Source organism: Athene noctua, chromosome 3 (assembly GCF_965140245.1).
Source record: "Athene noctua chromosome 3, bAthNoc1.hap1.1, whole genome shotgun sequence".
NCBI lineage: Eukaryota > Metazoa > Chordata > Aves > Strigiformes > Strigidae > Athene > Athene noctua.
The window spans coordinates 8,356,739-8,382,864 of record NC_134039.1 but is presented as its reverse complement, the minus strand read 5'-3'; the positions used below and the strand labels follow the sequence as shown (position 1 = coordinate 8,382,864).

At 48.4% G+C, this 26,126-nt stretch overlaps 2 protein-coding genes across 2 annotated transcripts; both read right to left on the bottom strand.

Annotated features, from left to right (window-relative positions):
• Nucleotides 1-509: 509 nt before the first annotated feature.
• LOC141958360 (C-type lectin domain family 4 member D-like) lies at nucleotides 510-6,335 on the bottom strand. The gene is made up of 6 exons (XM_074901150.1): nucleotides 6,193-6,335; nucleotides 5,180-5,275; nucleotides 2,584-2,676; nucleotides 1,879-2,030; nucleotides 1,591-1,712; nucleotides 510-1,046 (listed from the first exon to the last, which is right to left on the bottom strand). The coding sequence occupies exons 1-6, from the start codon at nucleotides 6,227-6,229 to the stop codon at nucleotides 902-904; spliced, it is 645 nt and encodes a 214-aa protein (XP_074757251.1). The 5' UTR covers nucleotides 6,230-6,335; the 3' UTR covers nucleotides 510-901.
• Nucleotides 6,336-12,557: 6,222 nt separating this feature from the next.
• On the bottom strand, nucleotides 12,558-20,732 carry LOC141958454 (C-type lectin domain family 4 member A-like). Its single transcript, XM_074901237.1, has 6 exons — nucleotides 20,482-20,732; nucleotides 17,566-17,682; nucleotides 14,634-14,726; nucleotides 13,929-14,080; nucleotides 13,641-13,762; nucleotides 12,558-13,096 (listed from the first exon to the last, which is right to left on the bottom strand). Exons 1-6 carry the CDS (start codon nucleotides 20,546-20,548, stop codon nucleotides 12,952-12,954), a joined length of 696 nt encoding a protein of 231 aa, XP_074757338.1. The 5' UTR covers nucleotides 20,549-20,732; the 3' UTR covers nucleotides 12,558-12,951.
• Nucleotides 20,733-26,126: the final 5,394 nt, after the last annotated feature.

Genomic DNA, 26,126 nt, shown 5'->3' with positions numbered 1-26,126 from the left:
TGAAAGTGCCTGGGTTTACAAGCAACCAGCTACCTGTAGCAGGATGGAGAATGCATGAGAGCACCAACAAAGCAAGATCAAGTGTGCTTATGTTCAGAAACAAACTTGCTGAAGTAAGCCCAGTACGTAAAGAGGCTTTCAACTGAAAGAGGGTGGATTTAGCCTAGATAGAAGGAAGAAATTCTTCCCTGTGAGGGTGGTGAGGCACTGGAACTGGTTGCCCAAAGAAGCTGTAGATGCCCCCTCCCCAGAAGGGTTCGAAGCCAGGCTGGACGGGGCTTTGGTCAACCTGGGCTAGTGAAAGTGTCCCTGCCCTTTGCAGGAGGGAAGGAACTAGATGATCTTTGAGGAACCCAAAACATTCTGTCATTCTATGATTCCACAAAACACCTGCAGCTTAGAGAGGGAAAGACAAACATACACACAGCAGAGAGAATTTTTCAACTGTCTAATATTCTATTTTCTCATATATAAAATTAAGTATTTGTTCAGCAAAACCAGTGCAACTAGAAGATATTCTTTGTTTCACTCAAAAAAAAAGCAGACACCTCTGCTCAAGGAGACAAAAGAAATTGCAGCTCTGAGCCTCTGTCTTCCTTTCCTGTGTCATCTTCCTGGAGAACTCAAACTCTTTTTGGTCAGTGGCTGCTGGTCCCACTCAGAGAGCAGAGGACACAAGAGCCCAGGACCTGCTTTGATGAGCCTGAGCCTTCCTGTGGTCCCTGAGCCGTTACGTGCACTGGGGATGCTGGACACCGAGTCATGGCACTTCCACTCACATCGTCCCACCCAGCGCAGTGAAGATGCAGGCTCCAGGGCCCCCACCCCTCCCAACACAGCCCTGCACTGTTCCCAGCTCACTGCTCCTCTCTCAGTTTTACTCAGGGTGACGGTATCTCCATCACACAGTTACTGCAGCAGCCTCACAAACTCGGTGATGATGATCACATCTGATATCATTCCAGTTGTTGGGTGGTGCTTCAGGACTATGGATTACAACGCACTTCTCAGCATCTATTTTAGTTGGTTCACCTTTCCTCCAGAACCTGAGATAGAGACAGACGTGTAACTCGCCAGTGTACTCTGTAAAGCACTGCTGGGGAAGGCCACAGCAGGATGCAAGGGTGGAGAGAGAAAAATTGTGGATGCCTTCCTTATCATGGACAGAAACCATACAACCTTCCTCCCACTCTGATATCCCACTGGCACCACTCTTACTTGGAAACCTGCCTTCTTCCTACGGGCAACACCACAGGGCCCTGCTCAGTGCATACAGGTGCACATAGGCATGGTGGGGGCACTCTGGAGGTCAGGCAAGGCTGGCCATCTCTGAAGGGTTCTTCCTGCTGGTGAGATGCAGCTGCTTCTGTGCCTACAGCATTGATGGCCACGTCACAGGTAGTTAATTAATAACAGGGATAGGGCCGTGTGACCCTGGTGTCCCACACAGCCCTCTCCTGATCCATCACTGACCTCTCACAAGCCTTTGTCTCACCTCCCTCTCCTGCACCAACAGACACCCTCACTTCTCCCCTACTTTCTCACACTACAAGGAGCCACAACAAACTCTCTCCACCCAGGGATACTCACGCTGCTGACACATTAAATGGAGTCTGGTCCACCCAGTGCCACTCGCCAACCTTCTCTGCCCTCAGACCAATGTAGAAATTCGGTCCTCTTGAAGAGGCTTGCAGCTCCTTGGAGAGGAAAACCTGTAAATCAGGGAGAGTGCAATGCCCATGAGGTGCAGGACTGAGCAGAGAGAGGATGCAGAAAGGACATTCCCCGCCCTTGCAGGACAAGGAGGGCTCTGAGTCCCCTCCAGGGGCTGGCACTGTGTCTCTGGCCACTCTGCCCCTCTCTGGGCCATGCACCTACCTGCTCCGCTTTGCTGTTGATCACCACCAGATGGGAGCCCATCCCAGTGCAGTTCTGCACACTCTCAGCCCAGGACATCTTATCATCTGAGATATAGTAACAGCTTTGTTGAAAGCGCTTCCAGCCCTTCGGGCAGCACATCCAGCCTCGCTCTGTGCAGGGAGAGACCACAGAGGTGAATGCTAATAACAAGAGAGATGGGGATTGCAAGGGCCCCTGTGCTCCACAGATGATGTTCATAATCTCTTTAGGCCACTTTTCCTGCCAGAAAGCACTTGAAAAAACAGGGATAGTACAGATATTGCACCATCCCATGGCTTTGCAGTATGACCAGTGAGCTTTGTGTACAGAAGTCCATGGTAATCCCTGTAACACGATCTCAGGTCTTGACAAAGTTATTGTGGTGATCTGGTTTGACTTCTCCTTGTACAGTCTCCTTTAGGCCCTTACCCCAGGGAACAGGGGATATTGCCCCTTTCCCTGCCTGGAGCTGCACTGCACAGCCACCCTGCCCTCCAGCAGAGCGTTAACAGGGCCCTCTCCTCCCCCTACGCTGAGAGCAGGAAACCCTTTCTCTCCCCACCTCTCTCCTCTGGACTCTGCCTCTCCAGGGGCTGCTCCCTCTGCTGCTGGCTGTCACAGCAGACCGCAGCAATCACTGTCCCCCTCCCAAAGACCTCCTGCACCCCTGCCAGCACTACTGACCTTTGCCTTGTGGCTCCGCTGAGATGCACCGCCACTCCGTGAATGCCTGCTGCAGGGCTGTGGGCTGGTCACCCTTCCGGGAGAAGGGAGCAACTGGAAAGGGAGAGCAAAGGCGGCAGGATTACCCCTTCCTCCCAGCTCCTCACACACCACCTCTGGGCTCCACTCTCATTTCCCCAGTTGCCAACCAAGCACTGTCCCAGCATCGCCTCTCCTGGGGCCGTCTCTTTCCATTCCACAACCGGTAACTGCCATCCTCTCAGCAAAGGGAAGGGGCATTTCTGCTCCCAGCAGCCCACAGCTGCCCGCAAGGACTCCTCTGCCCCTGACTGACAAGATCTAGACAGGACGACATGGCCAACAAAGCTAGAGAAGCCTGTGACCCACCCAAGCAGTGCCTGGTGGCCATAGCTGGCCTCTGGCGTGTCAACAGAGTCTGTCCCAGCACCGAGCAGCTGACACCAGGCCCTCTTGGGTGCTGTGGAGCTGAAGTGGTGTGGCTGCCTTCCCAGCCAGACAGAGACAAACTCCCATGTCAGAAGCAGAAGGACCACAGGAAGGGCATCACACCGAGGACATGCCAGAGAGGCTGGGATTGATTCCACCCAACCATAGGCTTTTACCGTGGAGATACCTACAGCCAAGCTGCCTGTCTAAATCTCTTTACAGTCGGTGAATAAAAAGCAGCACTTCAGTGGCACACATAATCTCTTCCTAAAACAGACATCAATAGGAATTTGGATGAGTAACACATCAGATTCAGCTATTTCATCAGCAACAAACGCCGTCCAGGTAAAGGGAATCACATAGAGCTAGAGCTGCTGCAACCAGGGTGGAAGGTAAACTCCTAAATCTTACTAAATAGCTGGGGAATAATAATACTGGTGACAGGTGTCAGCAGGCCACATCCACAACCCAAAGGACTTAGCACTAACTCACTGAAACACTCAGGGATATTATTTGGAAGATGTTCAGGGTATGCTAAGTAATATAGTTCTCTATTATTATCAACAGTTTCGTTTGGAAGTATCATTAATATGCAGAGGGCAGGGTAATCATAGTGGCCTCTGGGCCTGATCAGAGAACTCCTATATTGGAGGAGGAGATGGGCAAGGCTGATGCCTGACTGGCCACACCTGTTGGCAAGAAAGTTGACCTCTTCTCAACACAAAGGAGACCAGACGATGGACTTTCTTCTATCTAGTTCTGTTGAGTGAATCAACCAGTTGCCTCAGCTGTGTTTGCTTTTAAATGCCTTGCTTTATCACACTGATAAAACCTATAAAACATCAGTTAACTTGGATAAGTAAAATTGCTGTTAAAGATTAAAGCTTCCATGTGTGAAATATCTAAAAAACCCAAGGATATCCTATCAGTGGACAGATAATAGGACTTTCCTTGGAAGTGTCTCTTGCACTACAGTCATCACATTTAGCCCTCTTCTGTGAGGGAAAAAAAATCCTCTTTTTGAACAAGATGTGATGTATTTCATTTCTGTGAGCACAATGTAGGGTCGCAGGCGCTAGGGGAGGAGTCTGAACCACACTCATAATCTGGACAGGGGTAAACGCTCTCGTCCATGCTCCACAAGTGAAGCTGTCAACAGCCTGACAGGCTCCTGTCACGAGGCCCCTGCCTCAAGTGCCTTTCCCTTTCTCTCTCCCTTCTGCCATGTCCATGCAACTTCTGCTTGGCGAGAGACACAGTTTCTGCCTTACCCTTCCCGAGAAAGCAGGATGGCTCACGCTCCTCTGGGAACGCTTCCGTCAGGGAAGTGCTGTCCAAGAGTTTAGCTCTCAGCTGATGCAGACTGACAGACATGTGCAGTAAGCTGCTCTGACAGCCTTGCCGCCACCACAGGCACTTCCTTACACTAGCCAGGTTTTCCCAGAGATCTGCCTTATAGCCAGAAAGTCACACAACGGATTAAAAAACCCCCACAGCTACACCCTCTCTTGCTCTTCCCGGGCATTGCAGCTTTAGAGCAGCACTTTTACCCTTAACAGGAAGGCGTAGAACCGTTGAGTATCGAGGCCTCACACAAGGCAGATAAGAAGAAGCATACAAGAGTCATGACAGAGCGATAGGATATTCCAGGGCAGCATTTTAATGGATTCACCCCCACCCTGCTAAAATATGGGCAGCCTGGCAGCAGTATTTTCAAGGACATCACAGCGCCTCCTTGCCTGCAACATTGCCACAGGGAGCTCTGAGAGCCCAGAGCAGGAGAACCAACATCCAAGAGCCAGCCTGTGGGGAACCTCCTCAGATGCCCTCTGACACTGAAGAGACTTCTCAGCTCTTGGTGGGAGGGGAGAAACTGACTGGTTTTATCCAGGACGGGCTTTACTCAGGCAGGTGGGAAAGCGAGAGGAGCAGTGGGAAGGCCCTGCAGGGAACAAACCTGAACTGTGGAAGGGACCCTACTCCCTGACTAAGAGGGCAGAGGTGGGAGAGGGGAAGCAGAAAAGGCTGATTTGGCAAAAGGCATTGGCCTGCTGTCAGATAGAATAGCATCGACACCACGCTTCCATCTGACCAAGAGCTGTCAAGTGCTCCCCTCACCCCAGAAAAATTAAGAGACCCTGAAACCCACCAAGGTAGACAGTGACAAGGGCAGTTTTGATGGCAAGGGCAGAAACAAGGAATAGCCAGGGCTTCATCCAGGAGCAGCTTCTCTCTTCTGCTGGGGCTGAAAAACACAAGGCAAGAGTGGGAACCCCTCAAGCCAGTGTCAGGGGCAGGATCACCCAGGTGGCTCCGTACCCCAACCACCTGCTGGGGCCCTTGTTCCAAGGACTGGGGAGACCCACAGGTGCTGTAACCAGGTCCTGCTGTAACCAGGTCCTGCCGCCCGTCATTAGCAGTGGGTCAGACCCACAGAGTAGGGCAACACAGGGGCTGCCCTGAAGCTGCTCTTGGGTTTCACTTCTGATCAATCACAAGCCCTGCCTCTACTCTTCCCAAACTGCACTCCTCCTTTCTTCGTCCCATCACGCCTCCTTTCTCCTCAGCACAGTTTCCTTCTTGCCCTTGTTACCTCTGTCTTTCAATGAACATTCTGTCCTTACCGCCCTCCTATTCATCTCTCCTCAGAGCTTCTTTCTCTTAGCTCCCTTTATTTTGCCTCTCTTCCCCAAGCCCTTTTATGCAATAGCATGTAGCCACTCAAAGGAGTGACGGTCCAGCTCAGTGTTTGCAGAGGCAGACACACAGAAGAGATTGTTTCCACAGGGAGAACGGGCACTTTGGAGCTCTTGGGAGAGCTCCGTTCTCCTTAGAGTCACCGGAGACGGGAGCAGGGACTTGTGCTGGGCTTGATGCAGATAGTTTCACCTGGATAATGATAGTAGGACAGCCCTCTTTTGTCCCGTCACTTACAGAATGAACACACTGAAGGGGCTGGCAGCCCCAGCTGTGGGAGAAAGGTCCTTCTCCCAGTCCAGGCACTCCCCGGTTCCCTCGTCTGTTGCTTTGCTCTTGTCCCAAGCCCCTTCTCCTGCTATGAGGCCAGCCACCGTACCATGCCCATTGTCTATCCCAGCTCTGTATTGCACCCCAGCTCCTCCTCCTTCTGCAGGAGGACAGAAAGGAAGGCTTTGGGGTTACCTGCAGTTCCGGGACTGACACTCCCTTGGCGATTCATTATCTCTTCTGGTCTCCCTCTTCTCCAAGAGTCCACGTTACCAGTGTCTTCCTCCTGCACAGGACACTGCACTCGGGCAGCTCCCACACTGGTGAGGAGCCTTCAGGGTCTCTAACCCAGCCTGCAGAAAAAGCCGTGTCCTGGGTATTCCCCACCCCACGTGGTGATCGTTCATCATTTCTCTGCCAGGACATTTCACGTGATGTTTGTTGCGACACAGGAATCCACAGAGGCAAATGAAAACAGATGAATAGTACCATCACCCCACACCTAACAACTGCCTTCTGCATAAAGTCAAGCAGTTTCATAGGACATACTACTAGACTTTATTGATGTTTGTTATTTCCTGCTGAGTGAGTATGTGTGGGAAAATGCCTTGCTGTTTGCAAGCATAGGGCTAAACCCACTCACAGCGTCCTGCAAAAGGGAGTCAAAAAGCGGCAGGAAAGCATCTCGGTGAGTCAGTCTGGGCTCATGTGAAGCCAGAGCCCTGTACCTCAGAGCTCAACAAAGATTTTGCCAATCCTCTTTGTAACTACTTGCTCAGGAAAAGAGAATAGAGCTTAGATTGGAGGGATTACATATGACCTGTCATCATGGGACGGGAGGCCAGAAGGGATCACTGGATGGTGCCAGAATCCTTGCGCATTACAGGTCATGAAGTTTCACTTGGACACATCTACAAAAGGCACAGCCATACGTGGTGGTTCAGGCACTCTTCAAAGCGACTTGATTGGAAATTCCGCAGGATAAAGTGTCCCTAAGGATACCTCTAAGAACAAATAATCCCGACTGGATCTCATTGCACTCTGAATGGACTGGGGTGGGTTCGCAGCCTTTGCTCTTCCGTGTTCCATCAGCTAGTTTCTCCCTGTGACGATGCGTGCGTGGATGCACTGAGGAAGAAATGGGGTAGGTAAAGCAAAGCACGAGCATATCAGTAGAAGTCTTAGAAGAGCAGGGAACAAAACGGGTTACAAATGAGGAGAAGCCTAAATTGTATGTAGAAAATACCCTCTGAGTATGTTTTTTCTGCACAACAGGCTGCGGGCAGGGTCAAATCATCCAACAGCTCTGTGGCATGGGAGGGACGGTCCCTACCCGTGCTTGCTGGTATTGTCATAGAAGGTATGAGCTACTAGGAGGCACTAGCTACTGGATTCACAGTGCAGTGAGAGATTCTCAAGTGACATTTATAACAGTTCCCAGCCGTCATGCTGTTGAACAGAACTGAATTGCACCACTGATGCATCCCAAGGAGAATGCATTGTATTTGTTATTGCTCTAAAATATACCTGCTTTTGCTCATATGGGCAGGGAGCTGACTTCAGCTGACCAGGACAGACAATGCAGAGGGTACAAAACTGGCAGAATGAAAATGTGTTCCGTTCAGGTGGTTTAAATCTAATCAGGATGGGTCTCAGCAGTTTACCAATTCATTCATGACATGAATAACTGACAAACCGCGACCCGTATATTCAGGATCAGTATCAGCAATCCAACGCATAAAGCACAACACCAGACACAAAATATTAATAAACACCTACAAATTTCTAAACATCTTTTCATAACTAATCCCCAAGAGCTCTAACCCCCCCATACACACACATATTCTCATGATTACTTGTGTCACCTCCCACTCCTTCCACAGGAAGTGCAGGATGCAAGAACACATCCCCTTTTCTGGGAGGAAGGGTTCCCCTATTCTCACACGCTTCCTGCTGGAGGTGTAGGGCTCGTGTGCATCCACGCCACTTCCTACAGCCTGCTAACCCACAGGTCAGTGAGAAAGCACGAGCTCACCTATGCACGCTGAAGCTGTGGGTGTGTACATGTTGCCCCCCTCACTGCCAGCAATGCGGCCACCCACAGCACCCAACAGGGAGGATGCTGTCTGACAGACAGAGGGTGCAAAGCTGCGGGGCAGCTATCAAACCTGGCATCAATGGCCACTTCCTTCCCACTTCTCTCTTCTCTCTGATAAAAATGTTCTTGTTCCTTCGAAACTTTGTTTTCAGACTGACTCTTGTCTGTCTCCAAGGCTTTTTGCTACTTCCCTGGTTATTGTTAAGCTGGTGGCCATGTTCTGCTTTAAGAGTAGTGTGTTTGGGGCAAACGCCACCTCAGACAGTTTTAGTTTTTCAATTCCCAGAGTGATTTGCATTCACAGCATCCTTCCTATGAGGAGAGGCTGAGAGAGTTGGCAGTGTTCAGCCTGGAGAAGGGAAGTTTGGTGCTCACCAACTGCCTGACCATATTGCTTCCACTCAATATTCCCACTCGGCAGAGTGAAGGTGTATGTTCCAGCATTCACAGCCATTCAAAATATTCTCTTTTCGGGTTCAGTTTTTCTCAGGATGAGGTTTCTTCCATCAGACAGTTGATGCTGCATTTTCAGAAATTTGAAGGCAATGGCTGTTGTTCATTTGGAGGATTGTTCCACCTCTGGTGTACTTCTGACTTCCAGTGGATTACAATACACGCTTTGCCAGTCACATCAGTTGGTTCCCCAGGCCCCCAGAACTGGAGACATGTTACCCTCCAGCGTGGCCCTCCAAGCAGTGCCGGGAAAGGTCACATCCAGGACATGGGGGTCCAGGGCTCAGAGGGGCATGGCGAGGGACTCTTCCAGATGCCGATACATCCAGAAACCCCTGGATGAATCACCCCTGTCCTCCTACTCCACTAATCCCACTGGCATCAGTTTTACACAGGAGCCTGCCTTCTTTCTCCAGTCAAGGCAAGAGGGCCATGTGCAGACCTGGCAGATGGTGCTGCTCACTGCAGCTCACACCAGGCTCTCCACACTGAGCAGAAGGAACTGCCGGTCAGCTCTGTCATTCAAGGATGGTGGACCTTTAGCTAGTTTTACTGCTGCAGGCTTAACCTCCCCTCTGTTGGTTTGGCTCTTTGCTGGAGGTGGGAAGAAAAGAAAAGTGCTCCTTCTTCTTCTTGTGTGGCAAGAATTATCACAGAGTGAGGGCTCAAGGGGAGCCCTGCACAGCAAAAGCCAGAAACTAGTGGCAACATCGCTACAGACCCCAGACAAGGAGGTCCCCTCCAGGCAGACCCGAGTCCACGACCCCAGGATGGGTTAAGAAGAGCTGTGCCACTAGGGAGGGTACTTCCTAGCTTTGAAATGAAGAGGCCCTCACTCGTAGGGTCAGGAGGGGGTACTGTCAGAAGTCACCCTTCTTGAAATCACAGCATGTAAGCACAGGCAGGACCTGGGTCTATGAGAGCTCATCTTCCGCATGGCTCAGGAGGAAAGCCTCACCCCAGGACACCTGTACAGGAGGAACTCTCAAGGAAGATGGAGAGCCATCCTGTGGAGTGACAGGATGCAGTCGACTCACTATGGCAGAACACCACTGGGTTTCTTTTGCTCCCTATCCAGTTTTTCAGGGTCTGTTTGGAAGGAAGCAATGCATGTGCTGTGCTCTTTCGGTGCACTAATGCAAAAACAAAAGCTCTGAGAGGAAGAAAAGTCAGTAACCAGTCAAAGAGCAGAAATAGCCATGAAAACTTGAGAAGGGACAAGCCAACAGGCCAAGAATGAATCTGGGAGGACAGGTGATCTGGAAACCAGAGAAATTAACTAAAACCAGAGAAGGTAAAATCCTTGCAAGGCAGACATGGACAATTACACCATAGAGAAGAAATCAACATGGAGATAAACCCTGGGAGGAGTGACTAAAACGCTGCTTTGCAGGGGTGAGCTTGGCCCTCATAAAACTCCCTGAATAGAGGAGGAAACTCCTTGTCCAACAGCGGGTGTCCAGGGAAAGCATGTTAACTCTGGGACAAGACATGCAAAAAGGAGGAAAGAGGTTAACTGTGCTGACCTGCTCACAGCTAGAGCGTTGGGCTTAGCCAGAGCGGCATGGGAGAAGTCCGAGGCAAAGTAAGAGAAAAGGTGAAAAGAAACCTGTTAAGTAGGACCAGTGAGGGAAGAGGAGGCTTGGCACTGGGAAAAGGCAGTTGGAGGGGGGGGAAGCATCTCAGCCACAGAGGCCATGAAGAGCACAGTGGTCATGTTCCCACCAGAGGACACTGGGGGACATCAACTCAAGTGGCAGCAGGGAAGGATTTTGTTCTACATGAGCTGCACCTCTGCACTGTGAAGCTGGCGAGGACCAGGAAGGGGAAGGGAGGCTATTTCCAGCGCTGCACTTCTCCAGTTCCCTGATACCACCACAAGTCTCTGCTGACCAGCACTTTCTGACAGCTGTCTGTGACACTGCTTCGTGTCGACTTGTGTTACTGATGGTACCCTCTGGAATGAAGTCAAGGGTCAACACTACACCCAAGGAAATGTCTGCAAAAACCAGTGGGGTGGGTACCTGTCAGATTACGTGCTTGAACATCATCAGGCAGTTACAAACGCCAGGAACTTCATCCCTGAAAACGGAAGAGAGGCCCAGTTGTCCAAGGCAGCTCCCAGGCAGAACAGAAGTCTTGACCAGCTTCTGGAGAGAGTTTTTTTTCTCTTTGTGTCTGTCATAAGACCGAGTTCAGGGAAGACCAGGGGATGCAGGGGCCAGCTGTGGGTAGACTGAAAGACTAAGCCTTGCTGCTGGGGAGGGCCATGTTGTATATGTGTAAAGACACATTTTTTCTGCTGGCAGGATGAAAGCCTGCTAGCAGGCAGGGACGGGAACAGGGTCAGGCTGCTCATGCTGTTTGTGTTTGTGTCAGTGCTTTGTGTCTCTGTTGACCTGTGTGGTTGCTTAGATGTACACATCCTTACGTGTCTGTGTATGCCCATATTGTACATCCACGCTCAGTCTCACTGCCGTCTGAGCTGGGCACATGGAGCTGCAGCAGCCTTGCCTCTGCTGGGCTACAGGATTCAGCAGCTCCTGCCACCAGCCACTGCTGTTACAGAACATTGACTGGCTTAGGAAGCCCAATCTCCTGGTCACCATTCCTCCAGTACAAGTTCTCCCGTCTCTTTGGGACACAGAGAGGATTCACTTTCATAGCTAGGACAGAGTCACCCATCCCGGAGATGCACACCAGTGCCCTGTGGGCAGCTGGCACTGTTTGGTTGGGAAAGCTTAGGCACATGATGTTTCCTGAAGCAAACAGAAATTGAGAGCACAGCAGCCAGCAAGTGTGAAGGGGTAGAGAAAAGGTGGGATCCATGGTGGCTTATGGCCTGCAGCAGGACATGAAGGCAATTCAGTAGGCAATGCACTAGTGGAAGGGACTTCATGTAGCAGCAGCAGCCCTGCCTCTTCAGCACGGTCTGGCCTGGGCGGGAATGCCCGTACAGGGACCACCGAGGGTTGGCCTCCCAGGAGCGCTGCTGCATCAGGAAAATCTTAACAGCTCTGAGGTGGGAAGAGGACTTCTTCCTCGAGGTGACACTGAAGACGCCAGTCATTTTGCCGCTGGAGACAGCTCCAGGTCAAGCATGGCCTGGCAGACACGCACAATATCCCTAGAAGTGGTTCCTGTGCCCAGGCCCCTCCAGAGCTTTGGCTGTGTGCAAGGGAACAGTGCAGGCAGGTTGTCTCTGAGCCATTTCCTCTCACTGGGCGGATACAACCTCTGCTGCAGTACTTGTGTAGCAAGGCTGTATCCCGGGGGCACAGCAACATCTTTTGATCCTGGTCCTGCCCAGACAAAACCCTAGATACTGTGGGAGGAGGGAAGGTCCCCGTAGTGCATACAGGGAAGTGGCTGAGAAAGGCGCTGTGGATTGTTCCTCCACGGGAGACGGTCCAGAGGAGAACACAAAGATAATCAGGGGCTGGAGCACCTCCCCTGTGAGGACAGGCTGAGAGAGTTGGGGGTGTTCAGCCTGGAGAAGAGAAGGCTCTGGGGAGACCTTAGAGTGGCCTCCCAGTACTGAAAGGGCATTACAGGAAAAAGGAGGAGGGATGTTTGACAAGGGCAGGTAGTGAAAGGAAAACAAGTAATAGTTTTAAAGTGAAAGAGGGGAGGTTTCGACTACGTAGAAGGAAATTCTTTACTGTGAGTGTGTTGAGACACGGTCACAGGTTGCCCAGAGAAATTAGGTCTGCCCCGTCCCCCCCCTCCCCGGAAGGGTTCAAGGCCAGGTTGGACGGGCCTTTTAGCAATCTGATCTAGTGGAAGTTGTCCCTGCCTGTGGCAGGAAGTTGGGATTCGATGAAATTTAAGGTCCCTTCCAACCCAAAACATTCTGTGATCCTACGATTCTATGATACAAAAAACACCTACAGCTTAGAGATGGAAAGAAAAAGAGAGACAGACACATGGCACAGAGAATTTTTCATCAATCTAATATTGTATTTTCTCTTATATAAGTAATAAGTTTTGTTCAGCAAAACCAGTGCAACTAGAGGATATTCTCTGTTTGACTCAGCAAAAAGCAGACACCTCTGCTCAAGGAGACAAAAGAAATCGCAGGTCTGAGCCTCTGTCTTCCTTTCCTGTGTCATCTTCCTGGAGAACTTAAACTCTTTTTGGTCAGTGGCTGCTGGTCCCACTCAGAGAGCAGAGGACACAAGAGCCCAGGACCTGCTTTGATGAGCCTGAGCCTTCCTGTGGTCCCTGAGCCGTTACGTGCACTGGGGATGCTGGACACCGGGTCATGGCACTTCCACTCACATCGTCCCACCCAGCGCAGTGAAGATGCAGGCTCCAGGGCCCCCACCCCTCCCAACACAGCCCTGCACTGTTCCCAGCTCACTGCTCCTCTCTCAGTTTTACTCAGGGTGAGGGTATCTCCATCACACAGTTACTGCAGCAGCCTCACAAACTCGGTGATGATTCTCACATCTGGCATCATTCCAGTTGTTGGGTGGTGCTTCAGGCCTATGGATTACAACGCACTTCTCATCAACTGTATTACTTGGTTCACCTTTCCTCCAGAACCTGAGATAGAGACAGACGTGTAACTCGCCAGTGTACTCTGTAAAGCACTGCTGGGGAAGGCCACAGCAGGATGCAAGGGTGGAGAGAGAAAAATTGTGGATGCCTTCCTTATCATGGACAGAAACCATACATCCTTCCTCCCACTCTGATATCCCACTGGCACCACTCTTACTTGGAAACCTGCCTTCTTCCTACGGGCAACACCACAGGGCCCTGCTCAGTGCATACAGGTGCACATAGGCATGGTGGGGGCACTCTGGAGGTCAGGCAAGGCTGGCCATCTCTGAAGGGTTCTTCCTGCTGGTGAGATGCAGCTGCTTCTGTGCCTACAGCATTGATGGCCACGTCACAGGTAGTTAATTAATAACAGGGATAGGGCCGTGTGACCCTGGTGTCCCACACAGCCCTCTCCTGATCCATCACTGACCTCTCACAAGCCTTTGTCTCACCTCCCTCTCATGCACCAACAGACACCCTCACTTCTCCCCTACTTTCTCACACTACCAGGAGCCACAACAAACTCTCTCCACCCAGGGATACTCACGCTGCTGACACATTAAATGGAGTCTGGTCCACCCAGTGCCACTCGCCAACCTTCTCTGCCCTCAGACCAATGTAGAAATTCGGTCCTTTTGAAGTGGCTGGCAGCCCCTTGGAGAGGAAAACCTGTAAATCAGGGAGAGTGCAATGCCCATGAGGTGCAGGACTGAGCAGAGAGAGGATGCAGAAAGGACATTCCCCGCCCTTGCAGGACAAGGAGGGCTCTGAGTCCCCTCCAGGGCCTGGCACTGTGTCTCTGGCCACTCTGCCCCTCTCTGGGCCATGCACCTACCTGCTCCGCTTTGCTGTTGATCACCACCAGATGGGAGCCCATCCCCGTGCAGTTCTGCACACTCTCAGCCCAGGACATCATATCATCCGAGATATAGTAGCAGCTTTTTTGAAAGTTCTTCCAGCCCTTCGGGCAGCACGTCCAGCCTCGCTCTGTGCAGGGAGAGACCACAGAGGTGAATGCGAATAACAAGAGAGATGGGGATTGCAAGGGCCCCTGTTCTCCATGGATGATGTTCATAATCTCTTTAGGCCACTTTTCCTGACAGAAAGCACTTGAAAAAACAGGGATAGTACAGATATTGCACCATCCCATGGCTTTGCAGTACGACCAGTGAGCTTTGTGTACAGAAGTCCATGGTAATCCCTGTAAAACGGTCTCAGGTCTTGACAAAGTTATTGTGGTGATCTGGTTTGACTTCTCCTTGTACAGTCTCCTTTAGGCCCTTACCCCAGGGAACAGGGGATATTGCCCCTTTCCCTGCCTGGAGCTGCACTGCACAGCCACCCTGCCCTCCAGCAGAGCGTTAACAGGGCCCTCTCCTCCCCCTACGCTGAGAGCAGGAAACCCTTTCTCTCCCCACCTCTCTCCTCTGGACTCTGCCTCTCCAGGGGCTGCTCCCTCTGCTGCTGGCTGTCACAGCAGACCGCAGCAACCACTGTCCCCCTCCCAAAGACCTCCTGCACCCCTGCCAGCACTACTGACCTTTGCCTTGTGGCTCCGCTGAGATGCACCGCCACTCCGTGAATGCCTGCTGCAGGGCTGTGGGCTGGTCACCCTTCCGGGAGAAGGGAGCAACTGGAAAGGGAGAGCAAAGGCGGCAGGATTACCCCTTCCTCCCAGCTCCTCACACACCACCTCTGGGCTCCACTCTCATTTCCCCAGTTGCCAACCAAGCACTGTCCCAGCATCGCCTCTCCTGGGGCCGTCTCTTTCCATTTCACAACCGGTAACTGCCATCCTCTCAGCAAAGGGAAGGGGCATTTCTGCTCCCAGCAGCCCACAGCTGCCCGCAAGGACTCCTCTGCCCCTGACTGACAAGATCTAGACAGGACGACATGGCCAACAAAGCTAGAGAAGCCTGTGACCCACCCAAGCAGTGCCTGGTGGCCATAGCTGGCCTCTGGCGTGTCAACAGAGTCTGTCCCAGCACCGAGCAGCTGACACCAGGCCCCCTTGGGTGCTGTGGAGCTGAACGGCTGGGCTTAGGGGATCCCTGGTCCACGGCTCTGAGAAAACTGGACCGAACAAGTGGTGTGGCTGCCTTCCCAGCCAGAAAGAGACAAACTCCCATGTCAGACAGCAGAAGGACCACAGGAAGGGCATCACACCGAGGACATGCCAGAGAGGCTGGGATTGATTCCACCCAACCATAGGCTTTTACCGTGGAGATACCTACAGCCAAGCTGCCTGTCTAAATCTCTTTACAGTCGGTGAATAAAAAGCAGCACTTCAGTGGCACACATAATCTCTTCCTAAAACAGACATCAATAGGAATTTGGATGAGTAACACATCAGATTCAGCTATTTCATCAGCAACAAACGCCGTCCAGGTAAAGGGAATCACATAGAGCTAGAGCTGCTGCAACCAGGGTGGAAGGTAAACTCCTAAATCTTACTAAATAGCTGGGGAATAATAATACTGGTGACAGGTGTCAGCAGGCCACATCCACAACCCAAAGGACTTAGCACTAACTCACTGAAACACTCAGGGATATTATTTGGAAGATGTTCAGGGTGTGCTAAGTAATATAGTTCTCTATTATTATCAACAGTTTCGTCTGGAAGTATCATTAATATGCAGAGGGCAGGGTAATCATAGTGGCCTCTGGGCCTGATCAGAGAACTCCTATAATGGAGGAGGAGATGGGCAAGGCTGATGCCTGACTGGCCACACCTGTTGGCAAGAAAGTTGACCTCTTCTCAACACAAAGGAGACCAGATGATGGACTTTCTCCTATCGAGTTCTATTGAGTGAATCAACCAGTTGCATCAGCTGAGTGTATTGACAAGCTGTGTTCACCCCTCTAAAGATCAAAACGAGGGCAATGTCTTCCCTAAGTCAGCCAGAGAAGCATAGAGTGAGTGTATACATGGCTTAGGCCAAAATAGTGTAAAAAACTGAATTACTAACGAAAACATCTCTCAAGATAGCAATGGGCCTGAGCTGGCTTTAACCCACATATTCCTCCTTGGTCTTCGGGGACACCCAGTGTCTCAGTGTTGAGCATATTACAAAGACTGACAATGAGAACCACATTTTTATTGTGATTCATCTGTGCATTGTGATTGCTACGGTCTGTTAAGTGCCATTTGTACTTGTGTTTTCATTTAAATAAATTGCTGTATCACTCTGCTAAATCAAAATCCTACACAACATCCATTAATTTAGATTGGAATATTTACCATTAAATATGTTACCATTTTACACAGGGCAGAGTGTTTGAAATTCACATGGAAGGTGTGAAACATCTTAAAAAACCTGGCCAGACTGTATCAGACTCTGACAGCCCAACCTAAACCTTCTCAACCATTTGACAGAATACTGTGAAAAGTTATACATTTGGGAAGAAAGCAATACAAACTTCCGGCACTCGGGAACTAATGACAGCAAAGAGAAGGACAGCAGTTTATCCTGACAACACGACTCCTCCAGAATCCATCATCTTTATTGGCAATTTGTGCAAACATGCCATGAATGATCTTTAGCAGAGAATGAGAACAAAACAGTGATCACAGTCTCCACAAACATTGTGTGCAAGAATAACTTTTTATGAATTATTCTAGTATTCTGCAATTAACACTAAAAAGGTGTGAGAGTTTGCACCACACATTTAATCCTGGAGATGACAGGACTGTGAAAAGCCATTTTTTTCATTAGGACACAAATTGTGTCCAAGTACCTTAGAGAGCTCAAGTGCAGATGCATCTGCCTTCACAGACACTTGTGCTCCCATTTCCAGTTTTTTCCCCCCTCTGTAATTAATTTTTTTGTGTGATATGAAGATAGATTAACTGTTCCACAGTTCCAAAGGGATGGTGTAATCTGGGAACACTGAAAAGGCCTCAGGGTAAACAGTGGAATATTTGGGGGATGTATGTACACATATACAAAGCCAGGGTAGAGAAGCCTGAGACCTTATAGAAAGTCCAAACAACCCTGAAATTCTGAAGATGACCGTGCTTCTTGCCCCTAAAGTAGGGCATTAGACTCAAGATCTCCAGAAAGCACTTCCCACCCAACTCTTTCCATCATTCTAAGAAAGAGAATGGGTATAACAGAACCATCTGCCATAGTGCTGTGGTAGTCCTAGCTCCCACATACTAGTTGGCCAAAACATCTGGTTTGGCTACCCTGCAAGAGAGAAGTTTGTGCCATGTCACAACTGTACCTTTAAATCCTCAATGTTTAAGTAGTCAGGAAAGATTATACTCCTAAACATACCTTTCCAATATTCAACATTCTGGTTTTCTGAGCCAAAATGTTTGTGCTTGCATCCTTTCTCATGACAAAACTGTTCCTGAGTAGAAACGCCCTCCTGGTTGGAAAATATTCCCCTCTGGGCTCTGATTTCTCTGCTTTTCTCCCAGCACTTCCCCCAGACCTCTCTCCTGTTACCAACCTGCACATACTCACCAAGGAGAGCAATAACAAGGGCAACGCACACCAAGAGGAGCAGCAGCGAGATCAGCCACGGGAGCCACTGGGGGTATTTCTGGGGACGGGGCTCATGCTTCTTTGTCTCAGGAGGTACTAAAAGTGAAGGAACACAGCAAATACAACAATACAACCCAGCAGTCAACTATGCTTCAGTCAGTCCACATAACTGAGGATGTACAACTCAAGGGAGAGCTGCTCCAGAAAAATGCAATTTCAGTTCTGATGTGGAAGTTACACAGTTCGGGAGAAGGGAAGATTGGGACAGAGCAGGGGATCTCTGTGGTTTCTGGAGAAGGTCAGGTTCAGCAACAGTGCCCCAGCCCAGCTGGCAGTGCTAATTACTGGTCACATGGCCCCAAAATCTGGAGTGAAAGCATGTCTTTCTAGATGAGGCCCAAAGCTGCCAAGTACAACATTGCTCTATTTGTAATACTTGAGGCATTCATATCAAGATTTCATGTTGACTTCTCCCCAGAAAACTTTTTTTCACCTGCTTCAGTTCCTCTTTAGCTTTGGGATTTTCAGTGTAGAAGAAGGTTGGTATAAGCCAAATGAGGACAGGAGGCAAAAAATGTACAAAGTTATGATGGCACAGAATCATGGGAAGATTTTAAAAAAAAAAAAAAATCCCATCCATCTCTGCTTTCCAAGCCAGGGTTTATAGATTTGCTGTAGTAAAACTAAGTTGTACAAGGCTGGATGGCTGGGGAGAACAGAGGGCTGGGTCCAGCAGCCTGAGTAAAGCATCCCACTCAGATTCAGACTTAGCAGGGCCTGACTTTTGTATAGAGAAATACTGCCAGTAGTGAGGAAGTTTGGGAGCAGACAGGAGAATGGGTCACAGGGAAGCAGAAACAAACACTTGTTAAATACTATCCTAGGTTGTGGCAGGTACACAAGACGGGGCAAACAGGAGGGTAAAAAGACAGCAGCACACCACTGCAGGGCAGGAGTAAAGAAGTTTTGGGAGAGACTGATATTAATGAAAAGCTTTAGAGAGACCTCATTCACTGTTCAGCATGAGAATCCCAAGCGTGCCTGCCAGTCATGCCTAGTAAGCAAGACTTCCAGTAAGCTGCTGTTTGGGGAAGCCCACTGACTACTTCCCAAAGACTTGTAGGAGGTTGTTACAGCAGGAAAAAAAGCATCATCTTTCATTATCAGAAGAGAAAATCTTCATAGACAGACAAGACACAGATTTCCCTGGCCAAATCATGTTCTTCTAGCCAGAAATGTATGTAGTGAAAACAAGAACCTGGATCATGCTCTGGAGTCCAGACACCTACTTCAGACAATAGATCCGCCCAGTCCAAATGATTTTTTGATGTGCTGCATGTCCACAGACTGACAGTTCATCCTGTGCCCAGTCAGACCTGCGCATCCCACCCTCACACCCAGGTGGCACAGAGAGCCCTGCCAGTATGCATGCACCTCACCAACACAACTGAAATGCAGTAGATGATGTGCATACTCAGTGAGTTCATCTCCCTGCAACATGCTTCCTACAGTTAGTCTGCAATACGTCCAGAATGATCACAATACAACAGACATGATGAGCATATGCTGGTTATTCAGCATGTAAATCCATCACCAGCTAACTCTGGTGCGCTGAAAACAGCGAGCTTTCAAGGCAGTGAGGAGTATGCACATTCTTTATTTGCATGATTCATGCCTCAGAGCAGTCAAGGAATAACCTGGAGCTGATGCCTGCTCTGCTTGGGACTGTAAAACTGACGTAAAGCTGTAAACAGGCAAGTTAGTAACTCTAGCAGCAATAATTATTTATTCGTTCATTTTTTTACACACACATACTTTCACACCTCTGGAAACTGCTGATGTGTTGGGTCCTGTGTCTAAGGGTGGAAGCAATGAGTCTATGTGTTCCTACTTGTGGCATAATGACTACAGAACACATACTGATGAGAACACGCCTTAAATTTGCACAAACGCTAGTAGAGACACAATTTTACAACCGTGATTTTTAACAGCAATACAAATTTGTGGTTTTGGTGTGTTAATTATATTTCAGGAGTGGTAAACATCAGTCACAGAATGGGATCCTTCCTCTGTGTATTTGAAAGTGTTTTCTTCAAGCCCATCCTTACTTTTAACTTTTGGGTCTCTCTTCTCCAAGGACCATTTCTCAATCAGCCAAGGACAATGGGGCTGTAAGTTTCTGCAGCCAGTGCCACATCTCACAAAACTGTAGAGGGCAACCGATGGCTCTACTGTAAGGAGGCATGTTTGTTCTCTACTGCTGCTCTCTCCGTAAGCAGGAACCTGCAGCCTCACTCTGAGAGGCAAGAGCAGGAGCAGCCAGGGCATGGGCTTATTTACTGCCATTTGCTGCCCTGGTAGTCCCTACATCTTTGTAACAGATCAAATGGTTTATAATAAACCATAGTCCCTATTGTTCATACTCAGTATTTGTCCAGAAATTATTCTCTCAACCAAGACTACATAACATGTAAGGAGGCAGCTACTAACTGCATTGTGCCAGAGCTAACCACTATTACTGCACAGTACCCATCCTGGACCCTCTATCATTTGCCACTGTTGGTGTTGCAACCAGGGGACTAAGGGAGCCCAGGTAGGTTCCTTGCTGAATGCTCATTTGAAACCGACTGTTTGTGCTCCTGGTAGTCATCCTCGTTCATGTTGCAACTCCAACCACCTAAAGATTCCCACCTCTCCTCCTGTAAACATTCCTTGACCCTCTTACTTCAGAAGTCCTCCAGTCTCCTGCTCATGTAGTGGTAGACAACTCCTTTTTCTCACCAATTTGTCAAGACCAGGTAGGAAACAGTCACAGAAGGAAAAGTCACCATTCCCTGTTCTTCAGCCCTCCTACCTCCAGGTCCCCTTCCCCTGAATAACCCATCCATTCCTTACCTTCAACCACTGCAGCCGGGGATGCATTCTTGAACTTCACCTCAGCGTAGGTGATTTCCGATGCCATTTAATCACAGTGTGAACACTGTCCCTGTCCCTTTGTCCTTAGTTTTGCCACATAAAAGGTCAGCCTTTGAGGTCCCTGGTTTTCAAGGGAGACACTGATAAGTTACTGCGCCTTTCCCATCTGCTCATTCACCCTCTGTCTGTCAAAGAAGGTTGTGCTGGACACTGGAAGCACTGGTGATAACCTGAGAATTCCGGAGAGCTCAGAAATGCTTGGAACAGATCTTCAGTTTCTTAGCCCAGGAAATCAGCCCCGGCACTATGGAAACTTCTGAGAGAGAAAACTAAAATGAGAACTTAACTGAAAAGGAAGTTGCACTCCTCCTTCCCCATGTCAAATTCTCAGCTGGTAGGCTTCCTTTTTAACATCTCTTGGTTGTTTCTTTTTCCACACTTCTTTTCTAACTCTCTGTCCTTCCCTTATCTTCATGCCTTTCTTTGTCTGTTAGTAATTCTACCATTGCTCTTAAGTTTGGAGCTATCATTGGTTTTAGCCCAGTCTGACCTGCAGCACAGCCCAGTACAAAATGCATTCTGCCCTCACTTGTCTCTTGTGGTTAAGCTGCATTTGCTACATCAAATATTCCATGCTATAACTCATCCCGGGAAGTCAGCCCCAGCTGGCAGCTAACACTAGAACATATCTCAAACAAGGAACTGTTTCTATAGAAGTGAGACTGAGAAGTTGCAGCCTTAGGCAGACGACTATAAATAATCAAAAGTCTGATACATCCAAGGAGAAGTAGAGAAGGATGAAGCCAGGGTCATGGAGGAGAACAAGCAAAGTGGAATAAAAAAAAATGGGGTTGATGGTTTGAGAGGTTATTGGAAAGAGCACACACAGAGACCTTTCTATCACAACCTGATTTACAGCCTGTGGAAGTTCAAAGAAGTGCTTGCTTCAGGGAGTCAGGCTGCATTTCTGAGGCTGAAAGGGCTGGTTTCTATTTTTTTCTTCAACACTTTCATTTATCTCCCTTTGCTGCTTTCTAGTAAAGGCCTATATTACCTTGGGAAAAAATGTCAGACTACTGTTTAGTCTGATTTCAAGCTGAGGCAGATGTTGAAAGGAGACAAGGGAAATGGCAGCTGAGATACATGCTGAATCAGAAAGACTTCTTAGAAGAAATGCAAATGAGTCAGGATACCCTGGAGAAAAGGGGTGAGAAGGGTTCAGTCATCAGATAGAATGGTTTGGGTTGGAAGAAACCTTAAAAATCATCTAGTTCCATCCCCCCTGCCATGGGCAGAGACACCTTCCACTAGCCCAGGTTGCCCAAAGCCCCGTCCAACCTGGCCTTGAACCCTTCCAGGGAGGGGGCAGCCACAGCTGCTCTTGGAAACCTGGGCCAGGGCCTCACCACCCTCACAGGGAAGAATTTCTTCCTTACATCTTATCTAAACCTACCCTCTTTCAGTTTAAACCTTTGTCCTGTTGCTACAGGCCCTGGTAAAAAGTCTTTCTCCATCTTTTTTAAAAGTTCCCTTTATATATTGAAAGGCTGCAATAAGGTGTCCCTGAAGTCTTCTCCAGGCAGGACAACTCTCTCAGCCTCTCTTCATAGGAGAGGTCTTCCAGCCTTCTGATCATTTTCAGTAAGGTCTCCAAAACAACCAGAAGGAAGAAGGAGGAAGGTTTGCTTGGTTGGTTTTGCTAGCTGGAATTTCCTCAAGGCAGACCAGAATGAGACACTCACAGAACACCCAGGGAGCTAGCACGGAGGGTACACAGGGCAGAGCTGGAGGGGAGACAGGACAGTGCAAGGAAGAACATGCATCAGACAACAGAGGGGAACAATGTGGCAGGACGTGGAGGACGAGGGAGGGATGTAGTGGACATCTGCACATAGATTATGGAGAACTGCCCCTAAACAGAATGGGGCATATATAGCTGGATTTCTTTACAAAGGAGCCTCCTCATATCTCCTGTGCACTGAGCTGGCTTCACCTGTCCTTTTTGTATTGTGTGCAAAGAGGGTGACTTTTATACAAGAAGAGCAGTGCAGGCCAGAAGTCTGGTTCCTTGAGAAGATGTATGCTGCCTGCTTTTCTTTCCAACATCCTTCCAGCACTTTCCTTTGCCTTCAGGCTTCACCTTCTAACTAGAATTAAACCTCCCTAAGCGTTTGCTGAAACCTAGTTATGCCCTCAAATTTCATGATGAGATTTCAACCAGAGTAATCCTCTGTGTTTTTCCCCCTCCGCCACAGCCAACTAAACCACAACAGACTCAGACTCATGGGGAAAAGGCTTGCTTCCTGGCAGGGTTTCAAACTTTCCACTGTGAAGAAACAGGAAATACAATCAGCAGACAGAGAGGAAGTCACAGTGCAGCTTCATGAGGTTTTTGCCATTGAAACACATCTCCAAACACAGCTGAGGCATTTCAAATGTAAATTCAGGATCTAGCTGCTGATTTTATTAGAATCCACCAGATTGCACTTGAACACCAGGAGACAGCTCAATTCTTCCTTTTCAGCCATCAGAGTTGTTATTTTCTGTCAAAATTCAACCCTGAATCATACTTCCATAGGATACGATGATGGGTTCTTGTGCAACAACAGTGAGGTGATATTTCTGAGGGTAGAATCTGTGCTTTCAATTTCATAGGCATTGATGGCATGTAAATGGGTAGGAGATGGGGAGAATTGAGCCCAGCAGTTAGTTGTGGGGCTGAAAATAGAAAAAAAAAAAAAAAAATAGAACCTTGCTTAAAAAAAACCCAAACTCGCACTTTGTTTCCTTGCATTTCCACTGCTGTTCCTCAGTTCCTCCCTTCCCCTTCTACCTGTGTTCTGCCCACCCCATGCAGCACACCCTCATCCGCCCACAATACCACAGACATCTTTCATCTCAACCCCACTCAGCACTGCCAAGTACTTCCCACACACCTTGGAAGCCCCAGCTCCTTTCTAGGACTTGTGTGCTTGCTCACCACAACAGTCCTGCTGTCCCTCCTTACTCATGCTCCAGCTGCTGCCTTTAGGTGGTTGCCTAGATGACACAATCAGAAAGAGGTACTAATGCTCTTTCTTCCCTACCTGTCAATGAATTTTGAGTAAGGTAGTATCTACAAGGCTTTCACCTCACAGCCGATTTCACCTAATTTTGCAGGCAGGCCCATGTAACAGCAGAGGAGACGGCACCGTCGCATGTGCCTTGCTTCTTTTGAAAAATCAAGCTGAAGCAGTTGAGTTAAAATTGAATTCATAGGCAAAGAGAAGGACTTGAATCCTAAAGCTATGACCCAACACATTCCAAAAAAAATCCCCTCTGAAGTTGAGCACAGCTGTGGTGGAAGCTGCAGGGAAGTGAGACACTTGTTAGAAGCCAGTCAGAATGGAGAGGGGCAGCTGAGGGCATTCAGTCCTCACAAATAGCATAGAGGTTACACAAGGACATCAACATTGGCAGCCCAAAGCTAATACCTAATACCTCTTTAGAAGACTTGACAAAAGGCAAAAGGAAGCTGACACAGCTAAAACGTTGAGAGTTATTAGTATGTGTTCTTCAACAAGTTGACCTTCCATCTGAATGAGGAAAATTGAAATGATCATGACCTCCAATAAGTATAAAATCACAACAAAGCAAAGGTAAAAAAGAGTCTGAAAAACAACTAGCAGAAGCCATCAGAACTAGCAATAATTTCTTCCCTATGGCTACTAAGAGCAGAAACCTTTTCACAAATTTTAAGGACAGCTGAAGAGCAGGGTATAAAAGAAGCAGTCAGAGGGAACAAGGACATTGAAACAAAGCTAAATCAATTATCTGTGACAGTGGAAGAAATTCCCACAAGAACTGTGTTTTGTAGGGGACTAAACTATCTATCTCTAGATAAACTATAGAGACCTATCCAAAATAAAAGTGATTGTGCAAAAGGAATGGAATTAGTAGGTCTGGGCAAGATGGTCCCAGAGGTTCCCAAGAAACTCGGGGGTGAAACAGTTGCTAATAGCAGTGGGTGGTCTCTTGCGTTAAACTTACCTTTTAATCAGCAAATGGCAGGATGGCAAGGAATATACCAAAGAGGGGGAGAGGGGAGAAGTCTAGGGAGATTTTGGAAGTTAAAGGTTTGACGTCTGTAGTGGACAAGTTAATAGAAATTTTATCAGAAGAATGAAACTAATGGAATGTGTGTAAGTATGATGTACTTTGGGAAGCGTCAATATAACTCTTGTAAGTAAATCCTGCCTCTTGTAGTTCTTTGAAGGGGTCAGTAATCACATGCATGAGAACAATCTAGCTACCCATGAAGTTCTTCAGCAAAAACTTCTAAGGAAAGTGGGCAGCCATGGAATAACAAGGCGGATCTTTTCATAGTAAGCAGACAGAAAAGTGAATAGGAATTAATGGACAGTTCCTCAATGGAGGGAGAACACCTACAGAACTCTGCCAGGTCGGTATAGGACACACATTAACATTTCCTTAATCAACCTGGTGAAGAGGAATGATATGATAAAATCTGCTAATGATACCAAATTATTCAGGGCAGTTATTCAAGAGCCAGTTGCAAAGAACTGGAGAAGGATAAGACTGAGTACCAGGGTAACAAAAGGACAGAGTCCTGTGTAGGTAAGCAATGCTCTTTAGGGAAGTGGGTATCGAAGCAATGCACTTTAGGAAAATCAGCCCTGACTTCACACATAAAATAATGATCTCTGAGGTAACTATTGGCACATGCAAAGAAAAATGTCAGATTTTAACAGTTGTATGAGAAAATCTCTTCAGAGGCAGAAAGAACAGCAAAGTAAACATCAGGCATAGTAGAAAAAAGAAGAGAACATTAGATATTGTTATGGCACTGTATCATTACATCCTCATAACTCAAATCATCTCAAGAAGGATACAGTGGATCCAGAAAAGGCTCAGAGAAAGACAAGGGTGAAAAAAAGTATAGCATAACTGCCACATAAAGAACAACAAATTGAGATAGGACATTTGCACCCTGAGGATGGGAAGAGAGAGAGGTTTACAAAAATCATCCAGGAAAGGCTGAGTGATGACTGAGTCATTTCTGTTTCTTTTAATACAAGAACTACAGAGCATTAATAGAAGAGAACGGGGGTCACTTAATGAAGAAAGGTGGTTCTTCACAAAACCAAGTTGGGCAATGAACTCCTTAACCCAGGATGCTGGGCATTTGAAAGCTTACTTGGCTTAAAGGTGGAAACTGGAAAAAAATTAATGGGAGAGAAATGCACTGAGGGTTTACTTAATGCAAAGTAATTATCCTCTGCTTGGCAAGTTCCTATTCTGATAACATTTGGAATGGGGCAAAACATTAAAGAACATGTTGTATGCTCGCTCTGTTTTTATTCTTCAGGCACTGACATCAGTATGATCTTTCTAGATTATTTGTCCAAAGCGCCTATCAGGTGGAGGTTGGTCAGGAGACAGTCAGGTGCTAAAAGCACAGCTTGAGGTTCTGTAGCCAACAACATGAAGGGTGTTGCTGATGTGACCCTCATCCTCTGAGCAGGCTTCAGCTCCTCCAGCCAGCTGAGGCAACCTTGGGTACAAGAGTGGTCTTTCAGGGTGAACACCTTGGCTGTTCTGCCAGTTGTGGGGTCTCCCCCTGA